This window comes from Schistocerca americana, chromosome 2 (assembly GCF_021461395.2).
Source record: "Schistocerca americana isolate TAMUIC-IGC-003095 chromosome 2, iqSchAmer2.1, whole genome shotgun sequence".
Classification (NCBI taxonomy): domain Eukaryota; kingdom Metazoa; phylum Arthropoda; class Insecta; order Orthoptera; family Acrididae; genus Schistocerca; species Schistocerca americana.
The window spans coordinates 467,588,744-467,606,826 of NC_060120.1; the positions used below are offsets into that span (position 1 = coordinate 467,588,744).

Sequence of the window (18,083 nt, forward strand, 5' to 3'; positions counted from 1 at the left end):
TCCATTCTGTTAAATTGCTTTTTCAAGTCCTTTGCTGTCTCTGACAGAATTTCAATGTCACTGGCAAACCTCAAAGTTTTTATTTCTTCTCCCTGGACATTAACTCCTACCCCAGATTTTATATATACAAACTGAATAACATCAGGGACAGGCTACAACCCTATCTCACTCCCTTCTCAACCACTGCTTCCCTTTCATGGCCTTTCACTCTCATAACTGCCATCTGGTTTCTGCACAAATTGTAAATAGCCTTTCGCTCCCTGTATTTTCCACTGCCACCTTTAGAATTTGAAAGAGAGATTCCAGTCAGCATTGTCAAATGCTGTTTTTGAGTCTACAAATCCTATAAACATAGGTTTGCCTTTCCTTAACCTATCTTCTATGAGGAGTCGTAGGATCAGTAGTGCCTTGCATTTTCCTATATTTCTCCGAAATCCAAACTGATCTTCCCTGAGATTGACTTCTACCAGTTTTTCCATTCTTCTGTGAAGAATTCGTGTTAGCATTTTGCAACTGTGTCTTATTAAACCCATAGTTCAATAATCTTCCCATCTCTCAGCTCCTGCTTTGTTTGTAATTGGAATTATTATAGTTTTCTTGAAGTCTGAGGGTATTTTGCCTGTCTCATACATCTTGCTCACCAAATGAAAGTGTTGTGTCGTGGCTGGCTCTCTCAAGGATATCAGTAGTTTTATCAGAATGTTGTCTACATGCAGGGCCTTGTTTCAACTTAGGTCTTCCAGTGATCTGTCCAATGCTTCACGCAGTATCTCCCATCTCGTTGTTGCAGACTTCCATTTCCATAATATTACCCTCAAGAACATCACCCTTGTATAGACCCTCTATATACTCATTCCACCTTCCCTTCTTTGCTTATGACTGGTTTTCCATTTGAGCTCTTTATATTCATATGGCTGGTTCTCTTTTCCCCAAAGGTCTCTCTAATCTTCCTGTAGTTGGCATCTATCTTTCCCCTTGTGATATATGCTTCTAAATCCTTACATTGTGCTATAGCCTTTCCTGTATAACCATATTGCACTTCCTGTCATTGTCATTTTTAGACACTTGTATTCAATTTGCTTGCTTCATTTACTGCATTTTTATACTTTATCCCTTCACCAATAAAATTCAATATCTCCTGTGTTATCCTACGATTTCTACTAGGTCTTGTTTTTTTACCTATTAGATTTCCTGCTGCCTTCACTAGTTCATCTCTCAAAGCTACCGATTCATCTTCTGCGGTATTCCTTTCCCCTGTTCTTGTCAATCGTTGTCTAATGCTCCCTCTGAAATTCTTGACAGTCTCTTTCAGTTTATCCAGGTCCCATATGCTTAAATTCTAACCTTTTTGCAGTTTCTTCAGTTTTAATCTACAGTTCATAACCAAGAAATTATGGTGAGAATCCACATACATCTGCTCCTGGAAATGTCTTGCAATTTAAAATCTGGTTCCAAAATCTCTGTCTTACCATTATGTAATCAATCTGAAACCTTGCAGTGCCTCCAGGTCTCTTCCATGTATACGGCCTTCTTTCATGATTCTTAAAACTAAGTGTTAGCTATGATTAAATTGTGCTCTGTACAAATTTCTAGCGGATGGCTTCCTCTTTCATTCCTTTCTGCTGGTCCATATTCAACTGCTATTTTTCCCTTCTTTTCCTTTTCCTATTATTGATTTCCAGTCCTCCATGACTATTAAATTTTTGTCTCCCTTAACTATTCAAATCTTTTTTTTTTTATCTCATCATACATTTCTTTACTCTCTTCATCATCTGCGGAGCCAGTCGGCATATAAACCTGTGCTACTGTGGCAGATGTGGGCTTCATGTCTATCTTGGCTACAATAATGTGTTCGCTGCTGACCATAGTAGCTTATCCGCATTCCTATTTTCTTATTCATTATTAAACTTACTCCTGCATTACCATTATTCAGTTTTATATTTATAACCCTGTAATCACCTTACCAGAATTCCTGTTCCTCCTGCCACCAAACTTCACTAATGCCCTCCACATCTAACTTTAACCTATTCATTTCTCATTTTAAATTTTCTAGCCTACCTGAACATTCCGTGCACATGTAAGTGGTAGTCTTTGGTTTTTGTGTTGTGGAAAAATTACAGAAAAAAAGTGGAATAGTTTTAGTGTATAAAATTTTATTTTAAGGTAGGCAATTCTCAATTGAAACAATTTGCAGGATTGACAAGTGCTTGGGGATGAAGGAGTGGGTGCAACACAGGAGTGGTACAACTGCTTCAAAGATGGCTGCTCTTTAGCAAAAGTGAAAGGCATTCAGGCAGTCCCTCAACATCTGCAAATGAGGTTTTTATCGATCATGTAAGGACACTGATGATGCAGAACAAACAAATCATGATCAGAGAAATTGCACACTAGGTTAGAATTAGTATTAGATCCATTCATCTCCATTTTAACAGAAAATTTAAACCTCTGGAGGATCTCAGCAAAATTTGTGGCAAAATTGCTAACAACTGAGCAGAAGCAACTTTCTTCAGAGATTGCAGGACTTGCTGGATACTGTGAACAGTAATCCCAACCTTCTTGACACAGTGATCACTGGTGATGAGCCTGGGTTGATGGGTATGACACAGAAACAAAGTTCCAGTCATTGCAGTGGAAGCAGCCATCATCCTGGAGACCCAAAAAAGCAAGGCAGGTCCGCAGTGATAGGAAAGTCTTACTGACCACCTTTTTTAAATACAATGGTGTGGTCCATCACGAGAACACCCCAGAAGATATTAATGTTAGTGAAGAGTACTAGCAAGAGGTTCTGCATCACCTTTGTGAAGCAATGAGATGCAGACAACAGGGATCGTGGGCAGCGGGCAGTTGGCACCTTCACTATGATTATGCACTCTCTCATTGTTCTCAGTTAATTCAGAGGTTTTTGGCCAAACACAACATGACTGTGGTTTGTCAACCTCACTGTTCCCCTGACCTATCTCCAAGTGACTTCTGATTTTTTCCTAATCTGAAAAAGACACTGAAAGGGAACGTATATCAGAATAGCGAATACGTTATGCAAAATTTGATGGAGCAGCTGCCCACCCAACCAAAAGAGACTTTCCAGTGGTGCTTCCAGCAGTGTTGTGAGAGGTGTGTAGAAGCTGAAGGGGTCTACTTTGAAGGTGACTAGTGCCAAACAATTGTATCTGATTGAAGAGTGATTTTGTAAATAAAACTCAAGTACTTTTTGAACAGCCCTTGTAAAGTCCCCAGTGCAGCAAAGAGGCACACTCCACAAATCATCAATTTGGAATGTGGGATGGTACAATTACGGAGCAAATGGACAGTATCAGGAGAAAAGGATGTCATGGCCACTGCATCTCTTTGTGAGTATGATAGGTAATGTGTGTGTTATGTTTGCGAAAAATCGTTCACAGTATTTCTTGGCAGTCTGGCTCAGCTGAAATTGCGTGAATGGAGCATACTGAACTGTGAACAATTAGTGATGTACATGCCTGTTTCAGACAACTATATCATTGCTAAGCTTAATATGAATATCCATATAACACGAATAATGGTTTACAGTTATAGCTCCCACTGGGAAATAACTTCACACTTTGACAAAAAAGACTACAGTTTACAGTTTCACCTATTTTAATTTGGCTTAATTTAGTTATGTATTTATCTTCAATATGAGTGTGTCCACTGCTGCAGCTGTTATGTACAAAACAATAGTTTCTTCAGAGGCCACATTTTTTTAGATTTTTCTTTGTGTGTGTGTGTGTGTGTGTGTGTGTGTGTGTGTGTGTGTGTAAATAGCTCAGTAATCACTTGCTTGAGAATTGTCTTTAACCAGAAATATCTAACAGGAAAATGTAAAATTTACTACTAAAATAAAATGTTTAGTCAAAGGTTTTTACTGTTTTTGTGTTAACTGAACAATGTTTGTTCTGTTTCAGGTCCAAAAGTTGTGGATGTGCTGAACAATTGCCCACAAATAAGGAGAGTGGTCTATGTGTCTTGTAAAGCAGATAATCCTAACACTCTTTCAAATTTTGTTCAGCTTCAAGAATCTGGGAAATTTCACTTACGCCAGATAATTCCTGTTGATATGTTCCCACATACATTTCATACTGAATTAATTCTTTTATTTGAAAGATGACATCAGTGCTGTATATTTTTTTATCTAATATTGTTTTAATAAAGACAGAAAATCTCTGCTGTCGTATATTATTCTTGAATGCTTTAAAATATATCTACAGTGACAAACTATGAGATGATAAAATGATACTTTTAATTTACTGCCAAAATTACTCGCAAGTTCTCTTCCATGAATTCAAAATCATTAACCAGAAATACCTTTGTGTTAATATTATCTTAAGTTTTGGAACAAAAAAGTTGCTCTCTTTGAAAGGAAAGAGGCATGAAGAGAAAGGCAGAGCTAAAATAAAACAAATCAACTCAAAATTTTAGTAGTAAAGGGAACAATGTAGAAACCGAAGTATTGAAAAAAGGGGAACATGCCTATCTTTTCAAAGATAACTGCAGCCATACCATCTGATTCTAACTACAAGTTAGACATAATCCCATTAATTAATAAAGTGGATAAAGTGGAGATTAATTGCAGTTAGTGGAACAGGTTTATAAAGTAAGAAAAAGCAGTAGACATGTAGGGACTGGAAGTAAAATAGCAAGAAAGGTAAAAAAGTATAGAGGTGAGTCAATCAGATTGGGTATAAGCAGAAACAAGGACCGCAGACCAAAGATTGAATAGGGAACTTAACTGTGACATAAAATAATCAAATGGATTTGAGGGGTGGACTCAGTAGGCAGCAGTTGAGGCTAATCTGAACTGAGGAACATTATATGTGGGCTGATTGTAAAAAATTGGCAGAAGCCATTTTTTAACATTTCATAGGGCATTCTACAGAAGTAGAGCAGGCATTCCATACATTTAAGGCATGTCCATTAACATAATTCCATTCTGGAATCGTAGCTGGGTTACCTTTGTTTTTGAAGACATTCCTCTAACTGAAAGCTTGTCAAGACTTTGCTATACAAATTCATACATGTTGTTGTTGTGGTCTTCAGTCCTGAGACTGGTTTGATGCAGCTCTCCATGCTACTCTATCCTGTGCAAGCTTCTTCATCTCCCAGTACCTACTGCAACCTACATCTTTCTGAATCTGTTTAGTGTATTCATCTCTCGGTCTCCCTCTACGATTTTTACCCTCCACGCTGCCCTCCAATACATGTAGATAGAGCCAATACAACAACTAAAAATCCTGGCTAGGGAATGATTAACAGAATGAGTAAAGGCAATAAATAGCTTTTGTTGGTGTGTTCCACAGCTTTGATAAACAGTAGAAATGCCATATTGTAACACGTGAAGCTGCTGAGTAATTAATTTTAACTGTACGATGGTTTTGGTCAGAAACCGTTTTCCAGTACTTGTACAATTTTATGGATGCAAGATAAGTTTCAGGCAAAAATAGGATGTGTACAGAATATGAACGTCACGAGAGTCATGAAAAAGTAATGAAACTGAACTGCTTCATTGAGCCATATGCGGTGTATACACCTAGTAAAAATAATGTATAAATTGTAGCTCTGGCCGAGACAGTGCCACCGTCTTGTGTGTTACTAGAGGAGTTTCAGTTAGAACAGCTGTTTCTTTAATTGTGTCCGCTCCCACTTCTGTTTAAATCTTTTGAATCTGCATCTTTTTTGGAAAGATTTCCTTAAAGATTTTTAATAGTTAATATAAAACTATTGTGATTTTAATCTTGTTTTAAAGGTGATCATCCTGATCAGAGTAAAATTGATTTCTCACTAGCCAAAATATTTCCCACACTAGATTAGTGCTACTGATGGGCTATAACTTGGCATCTGTTGATTGGGGGTGGGGGGTGGGGGGAGTTGGTTGAGTGCACAGTGTTGCTGCAGGAAGAGGTGTAGTGCAGGAGTGGGGGTGGGGTTGAGGGGGAGGGGGGGAGGGAATACTCTCCACCTCCGTGTACTATAAGTACACAGTGCAGGCAATACAAACTTGTGCTTCGAGTTTCCATGAAAGAGCATTGGGAGCAATGGATGGTCAGTTAAATACTTTGTGGTATTGAAATTGAGATTGCTGTTTGTATTGATATGTTAAATAATGAAAAACAATGGAAATAGTGCAACAAAACGCAGATAGTAACCGCACAGTTCAGTAACAAAGCAGACAACAATACAGTCAACGCTGGTTAATAGTACACTGCACAGTTGGCAATTAATATCAACAAATCAGTACAACTGCTATTAAGAACTACAAAGGACAGTATATCCTTACTTTCAGACACGAGTGCACAAGTATTTGCAAAGTCTGTAACTAAAAATTGCTGAGAATAGCCCTTTGAAATTAAAGACAGTCAAAGGTGGCTCATGTTTATCACCTGAAGTTATGCAGAGCTCCATTTTGAGAAATTCTTGAGTGACAATTCTGTTCGAAGGATATGCATTAAAGAAAAAAGACTCCATCAACAGCTGATATAGTGAAGAGAGAAGACTTTAAATTTTGTGAATATTCTGAAAAACAACTGAAACAATTCAATCCTATGAAGGACAAGCTTCATCACCTTCTGATGATTTTACTGCAGAGTGTGAACCATGATTTCATCAAATTTGTGCAAAATCTGGTAAGTATGTTTCATGGGAATGCTGAAGTTGAAAGAGACTCTTCTGTTAATAAAAACATTTTAGTTGAAAACTTAGAAGAAGAAACATTTTTGCAGAAAGAAGTGTTTACAATGCAATACAATCTTTAGGTGGTTAACTTAATAGTGAGGAACAACTAAATGTGGACATTACAAAATCAATGATATTAGATATTAGTCATGAAGAAAGCTTCATCAAAAAGAGTAGAATCTGTAAAAAGAGAAGAAATCCAATGAAGATGAAGTGACCAGTCTTAAAGAAGAATAGTTCAAGAAACAAAAGGGCTCCAAACACAAAAGAAGCAGCTGAAGTTTTAGATGTTGATATTTCGATTTTAACAGAAACTTAAACACTGAATCTTTTACTGTGAAATTTAACATTTTGTGGAAACTTTATACTTTCAAAATTGTTGGATTGTCTAAAGGAAAATTGTAAGTTTTCACTACATTACTATGTTAGAACAATTTATATTTTAACTGATATAATGATAAATATATCTGGAAATAGTCATACCCTAACCTCTGTGAGAGTTTAATGTTTTTATTGCATTTGACAAATAATATACTACAAGTCACACATAATTACATTATTGATTCTGACCTACAGCTAAAGTGATACAAGAATTATTTACATTTAGCTTTCATTTCAACCAGCTTTCAGGTTCATAAAAAAAGTGTTCTTGTCATTGTACCACTAATATTTTTGAGAGGTCATGGATATAACTAAAGAGATAGTGAAAAAGTCATGAAAAGGTCATGAATTTGATCCTCTAAAAATCTGCGTACATCCTGAAAAAGGATATTTTTGCATAAAACTTGTCCTGTATCCATGATGTTGTACAATAGGCATTGCTAAATGATCTGTGACCAAAGTGACTCATACAATTAAAAATAAATTATTCAACAGCTTGATCTGTTACAATATGTTATTTTTAAGTTGCAGACAGGCACAATCAAAAGACTGTTACATATTATAGCTTCCAGCCAAAGCCATTTTCAGCAAAGAAAGCACACACACATTTACACAAGCAAGCACACCTCATACACACAAGTCTGCTAGCACTGGCTGCTTTCATTGGAATGTGGCTGACTTGTGAATAGAATTCTGAAACGGGCAGGGAAGGGAGAGGGATAGCAGGGTATGGGTGGGAGGGGGGAGAGAAGAGTGCTGTCTTGTGTGGGGGCGGGGGTGCACGGACTATATCACAGTCTGATGAGACTGGAGGTACAGTGTTGGGAGAACACGTGAGTGGAAAAGGAGAGGAACAACACAGAGGTAAGGAGAGGCACCACACAGTGAGGATGGTGGCATGAAAAGGGAGGAGGTGATAGGACAGAGGGGATGAAACTGTTGGTTGGAGAGCAGGTTACTGTAGGTTGAAGCCAGGATAATTTCAGGAGTGGAGAATGTGTTGTAACAATGACTCCCATCTATGCAGTTCGGAAAAGCTGGTGATGGAGGAGAGGATCCAGATGCCCCAGATTGTGAAGTACCTATTGAAATCAAGCACGCTATGCTCAGCAGCATGTTGTGCCACAGGGTGGGCTACTTTACTCTTGGCCACAGTCTGGTGATGGCCATTCATCCTGGTGGACAGCTGGTTGGTAGTCATACCTATATAAAAAGCTCTGCAATGGTTGCAGCAGAGATGGTAAACAACATGTCTGCTTTCACAGGTGGCTGGGCTTTTGATGGGGTAAGATAAGACTGTGACAGGACTGGAATAGGTACTGTCATGTGGGCAGGTCTTGCACCTGAATCTTCCACTGGGATATGATGCCTGTACCAAGAGGTCGGAAATGGGAGTGGCATAGGAATGGACTAGGATGTTGGGTGGGCGATGGAACACCACTTTAGGAGGGTGCGAAGACACCACTTTAGGAGGGTTGGATGTCCCTCATTTCAGGGCCTGATGATAGATAATCAAAGCCTGATGAAGGATGTGGTTCAGTTGTTCCAGTCCAGGGTGGTAGTGGCTGATGAAGGTGGTGCTCTTTTGTAGCTGACTCTTGGAGGTGACGGGAGAATTGGTGATGTGTGTGGGAATGGCATGGGAAATCTGTTTGTGAAGTAGGTCCAGGGGCTGGTGCCTGTCTGTGAGAATTTCAGCATACTGGGAAAAGGAGTACTTGTTAATGCTGATACGCCATCACTGCTTAGCCAGGCTACATGGGAAGAATTTTTTGGAGTGGAAGGGGTGGTATCTGTCAAAATGCAGGTACTGCTAGTGGTTTGTGGGTTCAGTGTGGACAGAGGCGTGGATGGAGCCATCAGAGAGGGAAAGGTCAATACCCAGGAAAGTAGCACTGTGGCTTGAGGGGGACGGGAGAGAAAGTGTTGAAGTTGTGAAGGGATAGGGACAGGGTGTCTTGGCCCTGTGTCCATATCCTGAAGATATCACCAGTGAACCTGAAGCAGACTAGGGATTTTGTGTTTTAGGAGGCTAGGAAGGCTTCCAGTAGGTGTCCCATAAATAGGTTGGCATCGAAGGGTGCCATGCAGGTGCCCTTGGCTGTGCCATGCAGGTGCCCAAGGCTAATATACTCTATGCCACTCCCAATTCCAACCCCTTACCACAGGGATCATATCCCAGTGGAAGATGCAGGTGCAAGACCTGACCAATCCACATACATGCCACTTCCTATTCCAGTCCTGTCACAGGATTATTTTACCTGATCAAAGGCTGGACTACCTGTGAAAGCGGCCGTGTCATGTACCAGCTCTGCTGCAACCAGCTTTTTCTGCACAGCTTTTTCTATTGATATGACTGTCAGGCATCTGTCCAACAAAATAAACTGCCACTGCCAAACTGTGGCCAAGAGCAAAGTAGACCACTCTGTGACACAACATGAAGCCTTAAAATAAGTGCAAATGTGCAATTTACCAGAGGTTTGGTAACATTGACAAGGGATGTGACCCATTCACTAGAGGAAACAGGAACCACAAACTTGAGAAGCAAGCTGATGTAGCTTCACATAGATGTGGGAGCAGAGGACCAGGGGAATCTGCCTAGAACAAAAAAAATCTAGGATGAGCCGATTGCCACAAGGTTATGTGAGCTAGAAAGTCTGTGGTGCACCCTAGGCCTTCCACAAAGATATCATGAAATTCTGAGCAGAGAGATTCCAAAGACTGTTGGGATACATAAGCAGATACCAGTTGTATGGAGTCCATGACTGAAAAGCCAAATGCCTGAAATGTATCAAACCCAGAAATATTTGCTGGAATAGTGTCTTGGCTGACAATAAAGGTAATAAGTCAAGTGATTGATGTGCAGGTGACTTCTGCCATGAATTGTCCAAGTAAGGGGATTTGCTCTTTACGATATACCCTGAGGACGTACTTTGCAGGTAACAACTGCAGAGAGCTGAGGTCTGAATATGTTTGGGCATTAAGCAGGGAAACTGCTGTGCCGGTGTCTGCTGTGGGCACAGCCATCACAAGGGAACCAAAACTTCAATAAAAGGCTTGTTGGAATCATGATCGGGAACTAGCCCTGATGAAGACACTTCTTGAATATCCAGATCGATGTTGACTGATGCTGTGTTGTACACTGCTGAGTGGCAGACTACTGCACTGTGGATTTTTTTCTCAACACTTAACAACAGATGGCCCAAAGCTGAGGACACACTGGTATGTCATGTTTGGAGTAACACGATGCACATGACGCCAACAGGGAATAGTGATTGGAACACTGTACACATGCTGTGTGGTAGCCACCACGTCGATCAGCTTGCACTCCCCAGATGCAGTGGACGCAGCCAGACCACCCTGTACTGCTGTGACATCACACTATGTTTCCAGTTGCTGGCCAGCTGCTTGTGAGACCTCATATGACTGGGAAATTTACAAAACCTCTTTGATGGAGAGGTTCTTTAACTGGAGGGCCCATTGCTGGACTTCCATATCGGGGATGGATCAATTGATTACATCGCGAACCAAGACATCTAGATATGACCCTTTTGACTTGACCATGACAAAATGGGATTTGCGACTAAGGCCGTTGAGGGTTGTGGCTCAGACACAACAAGGAGCACAGGTTATTTTGCAAGGTCCATCTGTGTTTTGTGGTTGTGTTATTAATTTTACACTTACCCAATTAGACACACATCACTCCGGCACCGCCAGTCGCTGCCCACGGCAGAGCATGTGTGCATCAGTCTAAGCCGGCTTCAGTCGGCGAGCAGCAGCGCGTGCAACCGCATGTTGTGAGATGCCTCGCTACAGCAGAAGATATCGACGTTCACGTCAAACTGTTTACAAGGCCTTAGACGATCTGGAGATCAGAGTTGCTAACAAAGGAGCACAGGTTATTTTGCAAGGTCCATCTGTGTTTTGTGGTTGTGTTATTAATTTTACACTTACCCAATTAGACACACATCAAGCTGGTAATGGTTGGATTACTGTTGCTGTTGTTCGTTATAATGGTGATAAAGTGAAGAATGTTACTGGCTTGGAAGGTTTCAATGCAAGAGATGTCATAGCCTACCACACTTTTCATGTTGGAGAAGTGTTTAATAGGGATTTGGGTATTTCCTATTTCACATCTAACCAGGCATTTTGGTTTAGAACAAGGAACCATCGTAAAATTAATGAACAGGAGAGTGTGTGTCTGTGGATTAAAGGTGCCGGAAGATGTGCTAAAATACAAGTTACTGGAGATGTAACACATTATTATAAAAATTAAAATAAACAATCTCTTATCCTAACCTCATTTCCTTTAAAAAAAAAAACATAAAAAAAATTCTTTCATTAAAAACATTGACCGGCTAGATTCTGAACGCAAGACGTACGCTACATTGACCGGAGGCCATAGAGTGAGAACAGTTTTTTTTGCTCGTACAGAGCATGACGTAAGCACTGAGTTGCGTCATATACACTGGCGCTTGCTCAAGGTCAGCCGCAGCCGCTGAATCGCGGACGCGCGCGGTCTAGAGATCCTACCGCGCGCGTACGGGATTCGCCGCCTCCGGCACCGCCAGTCGCTGCCCAGCGCAGAGCATGTGTGCATCAGTCTAAGCCGGCTTCAGTCGGCGAGCAGCAGCGCGTGCAACCGCATGTTGTGAGATGCCTCGCTACAGCAGAAGATATCGACGTTCACGTCAAACTGTTTACAAGGCCTTAGACGATCTGGAGATCAGAGTTGCTAACAAAGGAGCACAGGTTATTTTGCAAGGTCCATCTGTGTTTTGTGGTTGTGTTATTAATTTTACACTTACCCAATTAGACACACATCAAGCTGGTAATGGTTGGATTACTGTTGCTGTTGTTCGTTATAATGGTGATAAAGTGAAGAATGTTACTGGCTTGGAAGGTTTCAATGCAAGAGATGTCATAGCCTACCGCACTTTTCATGTTGGAGAAGTGTTTAATAGGGATTTGGGTATTTCCTATTTCACATCTAACCAGGCATTTTGGTTTAGAACAAGGAACCATCGTAAAATTAATGAACAGGAGAGTGTGTGTCTGTGGATTAAAGGTGCCGGAAGATGTGCTAAAATACAAGTTACTGGAGATGTAACACATTATTATAAAAATTAAAATAAACAATCTCTTATCCTAACCTCATTTCCTTTAAAAAAAAAAACATAAAAAAAATTCTTTCATTAAAAACATTGACCGGCTAGATTCTGAACGCAAGACGTACGCTACATTGACCGGAGGCCATAGAGTGAGAACAGTTTTTTTTGCTCGTACAGAGCATGACGTAAGCACTGAGTTGCGTCATATACACTGGCGCTTGCTCAAGGTCAGCCGCAGCCGCTGAATCGCGGACGCGCGCGGTCTAGAGATCCTACCGCGCGCGTACGGGATTCGCCGCCTCCGGCACCGCCAGTCGCTGCCCAGCGCAGAGCATGTGTGCATCAGTCTAAGCCGGCTTCAGTCGGCGAGCAGCAGCGCGTGCAACCGCATGTTGTGAGATGCCTCGCTACAGCAGAAGATATCGACGTTCACGTCAAACTGTTTACAAGGCCTTAGACGATCTGGAGATCAGAGTTGCTAACAAAGGAGCACAGGTTATTTTGCAAGGTCCATCTGTGTTTTGTGGTTGTGTTATTAATTTTACACTTACCCAATTAGACACACATCAAGCTGGTAATGGTTGGATTACTGTTGCTGTTGTTCGTTATAATGGTGATAAAGTGAAGAATGTTACTGGCTTGGAAGGTTTCAATGCAAGAGATGTCATAGCCTACCGCACTTTTCATGTTGGAGAAGTGTTTAATAGGGATTTGGGTATTTCCTATTTCACATCTAACCAGGCATTTTGGTTTAGAACAAGGAACCATCGTAAAATTAATGAACAGGAGAGTGTGTGTCTGTGGATTAAAGGTGCCGGAAGATGTGCTAAAATACAAGTTACTGGAGATGTAACACATTATTATAAAAATTAAAATAAACAATCTCTTATCCTAACCTCATTTCCTTTAAAAAAAAAAACATAAAAAAAATTCTTTCATTAAAAACATTGACCGGCTAGATTCTGAACGCAAGACGTACGCTACATTGACCGGAGGCCAGAGCAAATGGGTGTTCGACCACTATTGATATCACCCCAAGTTTTGTGAGAAACCTCCCATGGGAAACAGACAATTTTGTCATTACACAAATGTTTATTTATTTATTTATTTATTTGAACACATTGAATATGAATATATACTTATTACTCAGTCAGCCTTTGTTTCCTGACCATGGATTTCAAAATAAAGGGGTGATATATAACTTTTGTTGATGTGTGTGTGTTACAGCAGTAACATATTAATACCAGATTCATCCAAGTAGACGTATTTCTATGGATGCAAAGCTGACTGTGCTGTTTCAAATATTTTTTAAAAAAGGCCAAATAACTGTCACTTGTAAAGGTATTGGCAAGCAGTAAGTAAGTTAAACACATTGTCCATGTCTCCCAAAATGTGTGTCAACTGTTTGAGTGGGTATTCAGTGTGAAACAAACACTGCCAGTCTACACAGATGAAGAAAATGTAAACTTTTCTCCCCTAACAACTAACTAAGCTGCCTACAGGAGAACTATATAATGTCTACATGTAGTCTTGGCTACTGTTTTTGTCCCTTGCTCCTCAACTGGATTGCCTGCTGAAAGTTTTACCTTGTAGGTCGTAATACTCTTTCTGATTGCTGTCTTTTGTTGCCTCATGATTACGGTCTCTCACATTACTTATAGTTCATATGATTAAGGTTCTCTGACACCAATGAATCCATCTGACTATCTTCTTCTTTTAGGAGCATATACCCTGTAACCTGTTAGGAGCATATACACTGTCAGTCATGAAGTAGGAACTTCTGATGAAAAAACTGCAATCAATTGAATCTTTACCAGAGAGAGCTTGGGAGGCCAGCCTGCAGATTTATATGATTATTCTGCAATTTACACTTAAGAGCCTGGCAGAGGGTTCTTTGAAACAGCTTCATACTATTTCTCAACCGTTCCATTCTCTGAATGCTTAAATCTTTCTGTACATGCTGTGATTTCTCTTATTGTATTATGATGACCATTTCTCCCTATGTAGGCTGGTGACAGTAAAATAATTTTACATTCAGCAGAGAAAGTTGCTGATGTAAATTTCGTGAAAAGGTAATGCCACAATGAAAAATGCCTTTGTTTTAATGATTGCGACTCCAAATCACTTATCATGCCTGTGACACTCTCTCCCCTATTTCATGATACTACATAACCGACTGCACTTCTTTGGATTTTTTGATTCTCTCCTTACTTTTCAAACGAACTTTCTGTACAGCTAATCTCATTAAATAATTTCTCCAGGGATACTATGATGACTGTTACAAGTGAGAACATTGATTTTTAAGGAGTCATGAATCATAATTTATTAAAATACTCATTAAACATTAACAATTTTGATAACATTCAACATTTCAATCTATATGCTACAATTGGCTACCAATCCCTTCCACACTGAAACTAAGCAATGACCAATCGTGCCAACACCACCCTAAAAAAGCACTAAGATGGCTACCGAGCAGTGCCAACGCATGCACTATCCAAGCTCAGCTCACTCCATCCTGTCTGAGAGCCCAACTACTCTTACTCACATCACAACAATAACTAGTCTCCAGCGTATTGTCAACAAGCAAAGATAAACTTATACTATTAGCCATGGCTACAACGTGCTCATTGGAGAACTTCATCATTAAATATATGTACATCTAAATTATTAACATACAGCAAATACATTGCCATGAGAAATACATTGCCATGTAAGGACACTGTACCCTCCCATACCCCAGATATCAAAAATTAATTTCACCTGGAAATGTATGGTGACATAAAGTTTCAGTGCAAAACTGACCACGTAAAAATATATATTAAATTAACTGCCATAATTGTGCAAATTAACATTCTTCTGCTTTTAATTCCTAACTGAATTCATCAACTTTAAAGTTCACCATTAAAGTAACTAACGAAGCAATCAAACAGTGACAAGTCCAGGACGAAATGTACTCACCATATGGTGGAGATGCTGGGTTGCAGATAGGTGCAACAAAAAGACTGTTGGAAAGTGAGCTTTCAGCCAACAAGGCCTTTGTCAAAACACACACACACACACACACACACACACACACACACACACACACACACACACACACACACACACACATCATGAGGCAGGTGGAGCCAAACTACAAATAGCAGCACATGATGGGATAGGCAACCTGGTGGTAGAAGGGAGGAGACTGGGGTGGTGAGGGGGAGGGAGAGGGATAGCAAGGCAGGGGTGGGCGATGGTAAAGTGCTGCTAGTGGGAGCATTCAAGGATGAGGTGGAGAGTAGGATAGTTAGGTGCAGTCATGAAGTTAGATGGAGAGCAAGGAAGTGGAGGGGGTGGGGTGGGTGGGGGGGTGGGGGGCGAGTAGCAGAAAAGGAGAGAAGTGAAAAAACTGGATGTGTTGGTGGAATAGAGTGCTGGTAGTGCTGGAATGGTAATAGGGAAGGGGCTAGATGGGTAAGAACAATGAGTAACCAAGGTTGAGGCCAGGAGGGTTATGGGAAAGTATATACTGCGGGGAGAATTACCACCTGTGCACTTCAGAAAAGATGGTGTTGGTGGGAAGGATCCTGATGACACAGGCTATGAAGCATTCATTGAAATGATTATCATGTTGGGCAGTGTGCTCAGCAACAGAGTCATCCAGTTGTTTCTTGGCCACAGTTTGTCATTGGCCTTCATGCAGACAAAACAGCTTGTTGGTTGTCATGCAATGTAGAAAGCAGCACAGTGGTTGCAACTTAGCTTGTATGTCACATAACTGGTTTCATAGGTAGCACTGCCTTTGATGGAATAGGTGATGTTTGTGACTGGACTGGATTAGGTGGTAGTGGGAGGAGGTATGGGACAGGTCTTACATCTAGGTCTATTACAGGAATATGAGCCATGAGGAATATGAGCAGCAGTTGTGTAGAGAGGATCGAGGATACTGTGTAGGTTCGGTGTGTGGAGAATACCACTGTGGGATGGGTGGGAAGGATAGTGGGTAGGACATTTCTCATTTTAGGGGATGACGAGAGGTAGTAAAAACTCTGGCGGAGAATGTAATTGAGTTGCACCAGTCCTGGATAATAATGAGTCACGAGGGGAATGCTCCTCTGAGCTGGATGGTGGGACTTTGGGAGGTGGTGGGTGACTGGAAGTATAAGGCATGGGATATCTATTTTTGTACAAGGTTGGGAGGGTAATTACAATCTGTAAAGGCTGCAGTGAGACCCTCGGTACATTTCAATAGGGACTGCTCATAACTATCGAAGCAATGGCCATGAATCAGTTTAATAAGTCACGGCTGCAAAATACTAACGCGAATTCTTTACAGATGATTGGAAAAACTAGTAGAAGCCGACCTAGGGGGAGATCAGTTTGGATTCCACAGAAATATTGGAACACGTGAGGCAATACTGACCCTACGACTTATCTTAGAAGCTAGATTAAGGAAAGGCAAACCTACGTTTCTAGCATTTGTAGACTTAGAGAAAGCTTTTGACAATGTTGACTGAAATACTCTCTTTCAAATTCTGAAGGTGGCAGGGGTAAAATATAGGGAACGAAAGGCTATTTATAAATTGTATAGAAACCAAATGGCAGTTATAAGAATTGATGGGCATGAAAGGGAAGCAGTGGTTGGGAAGGGAGTGAGACAGGGTTGTAGCCTCTCCCTGATGTTATTCAATCTGTATATGGAGCAAGCAGTAAAGGAAACAAAAGAAAAATTCTGAGTAGGTATTAAAATCCATGGAGAAGTAATAAAAACTTTGAGGTTCGCCAATGACATTGTAATTCTGTCAGAGACAGCAAAGGACTTGGAAGAGCAGTTGAACGGAATGGATAGTGTCTTGAAGGGAGGATATAAGATGAACATCAACAAAAGCAAAACGAGGATAATGGGATGTAGTTGAATTAAGTCGGGTGATGCTGAGGGTATTAGGTTAGGAAATGAGACACTTTAAAGTAGTAAAGAAGTTTTGCTATTTGGGGAGCAAAATAACTGATTATGGTCAAAGTAGAGAGGATATAAAATGTAGACTGGCAATGGGAAGGAAAGCGTTTCTGAAGAAGAGAAACTTGTTAAAATCGAGTACAGATTTAAGTGTCAGGAAGTCGTTTCTGAAAGTATTTGTATGGAGTCTAGCCATGTATGGAAGTGAAACATGGACGATAAATAGTTTAGACAAGAAGAGAATAGAAGCTTTTGAAATGTGGTGCTACAGAAGAATGCTGAAGATCAGATGGGTAGATCACGTAACTAATGAGAAGGTGTTGAATAGGATTGGGGAGAAGAGAAGTTTGTGGCACAACTTGACTAGAAGAAGGGATCGGTTGGTAGGACATGTTCTGAGGCATCAAGGGATCACCAATTTAGTATTGGAGGGCAGCGTGGAGGGTAAAAATTATAGAGGGAGACCAAGAGATGAATACACCAAGCAGATTCAGAAGGATGTAGGTTGCAGTAGGTACTGGGAGATGAAGAAGCTTGCACAGGATAGAGTAGCATGGAGAGCTGCATCAAACCAGTCTCAGGACTGAAGACCACAACAACAAACAACATCTTTGTAACATCCAAAAATATTTTTATGTTGAACATCTGTATCACATTTAATCACTACATTCGTGGATACTCCGTTTTTTTATAAATACTTAACCAGCACAGTAAATACTTTATATGGGATTCACAGTGGTGTCGACACTCCACATCATGTGGATTTGTTGATAAACACCCCTTTGTCTGTGGCCTGCTGGGTAGGATGACTGCACACAGAGACAATCTGGTGGAGTGAGGGAAGAGGGGTTATGGTTATTGCACCACTTGCTGTGGTACAGCGGTGGTGGTAATGTAGCGTGGCTAGATGTCGGAAAACTCGTAAACTAGTGAATGACTGCTGTGTTCACTGCAATGTGTTGCTG

At 40.6% G+C, this 18,083-nt stretch overlaps 1 protein-coding gene across 1 annotated transcript in view; it reads left to right on the forward strand.

Annotated features, from left to right (window-relative positions):
- LOC124596487 (tRNA (uracil(54)-C(5))-methyltransferase homolog) overlaps window positions 1–4,161 on the forward strand; it is a 112,985-nt gene extending 108,824 nt beyond the window's left edge. Inside the window, exon 8 of the mRNA XM_047135637.1 lies at window positions 3,921–4,161. Coding sequence (XP_046991593.1) covers window positions 3,921–4,123 — 203 coding nt within the window. The 3' untranslated portion in view covers window positions 4,124–4,161. The remainder of the gene's footprint in view (window positions 1–3,920) is intronic.
- The last annotated feature ends 13,922 nt before the right edge of the window (window positions 4,162–18,083 follow it).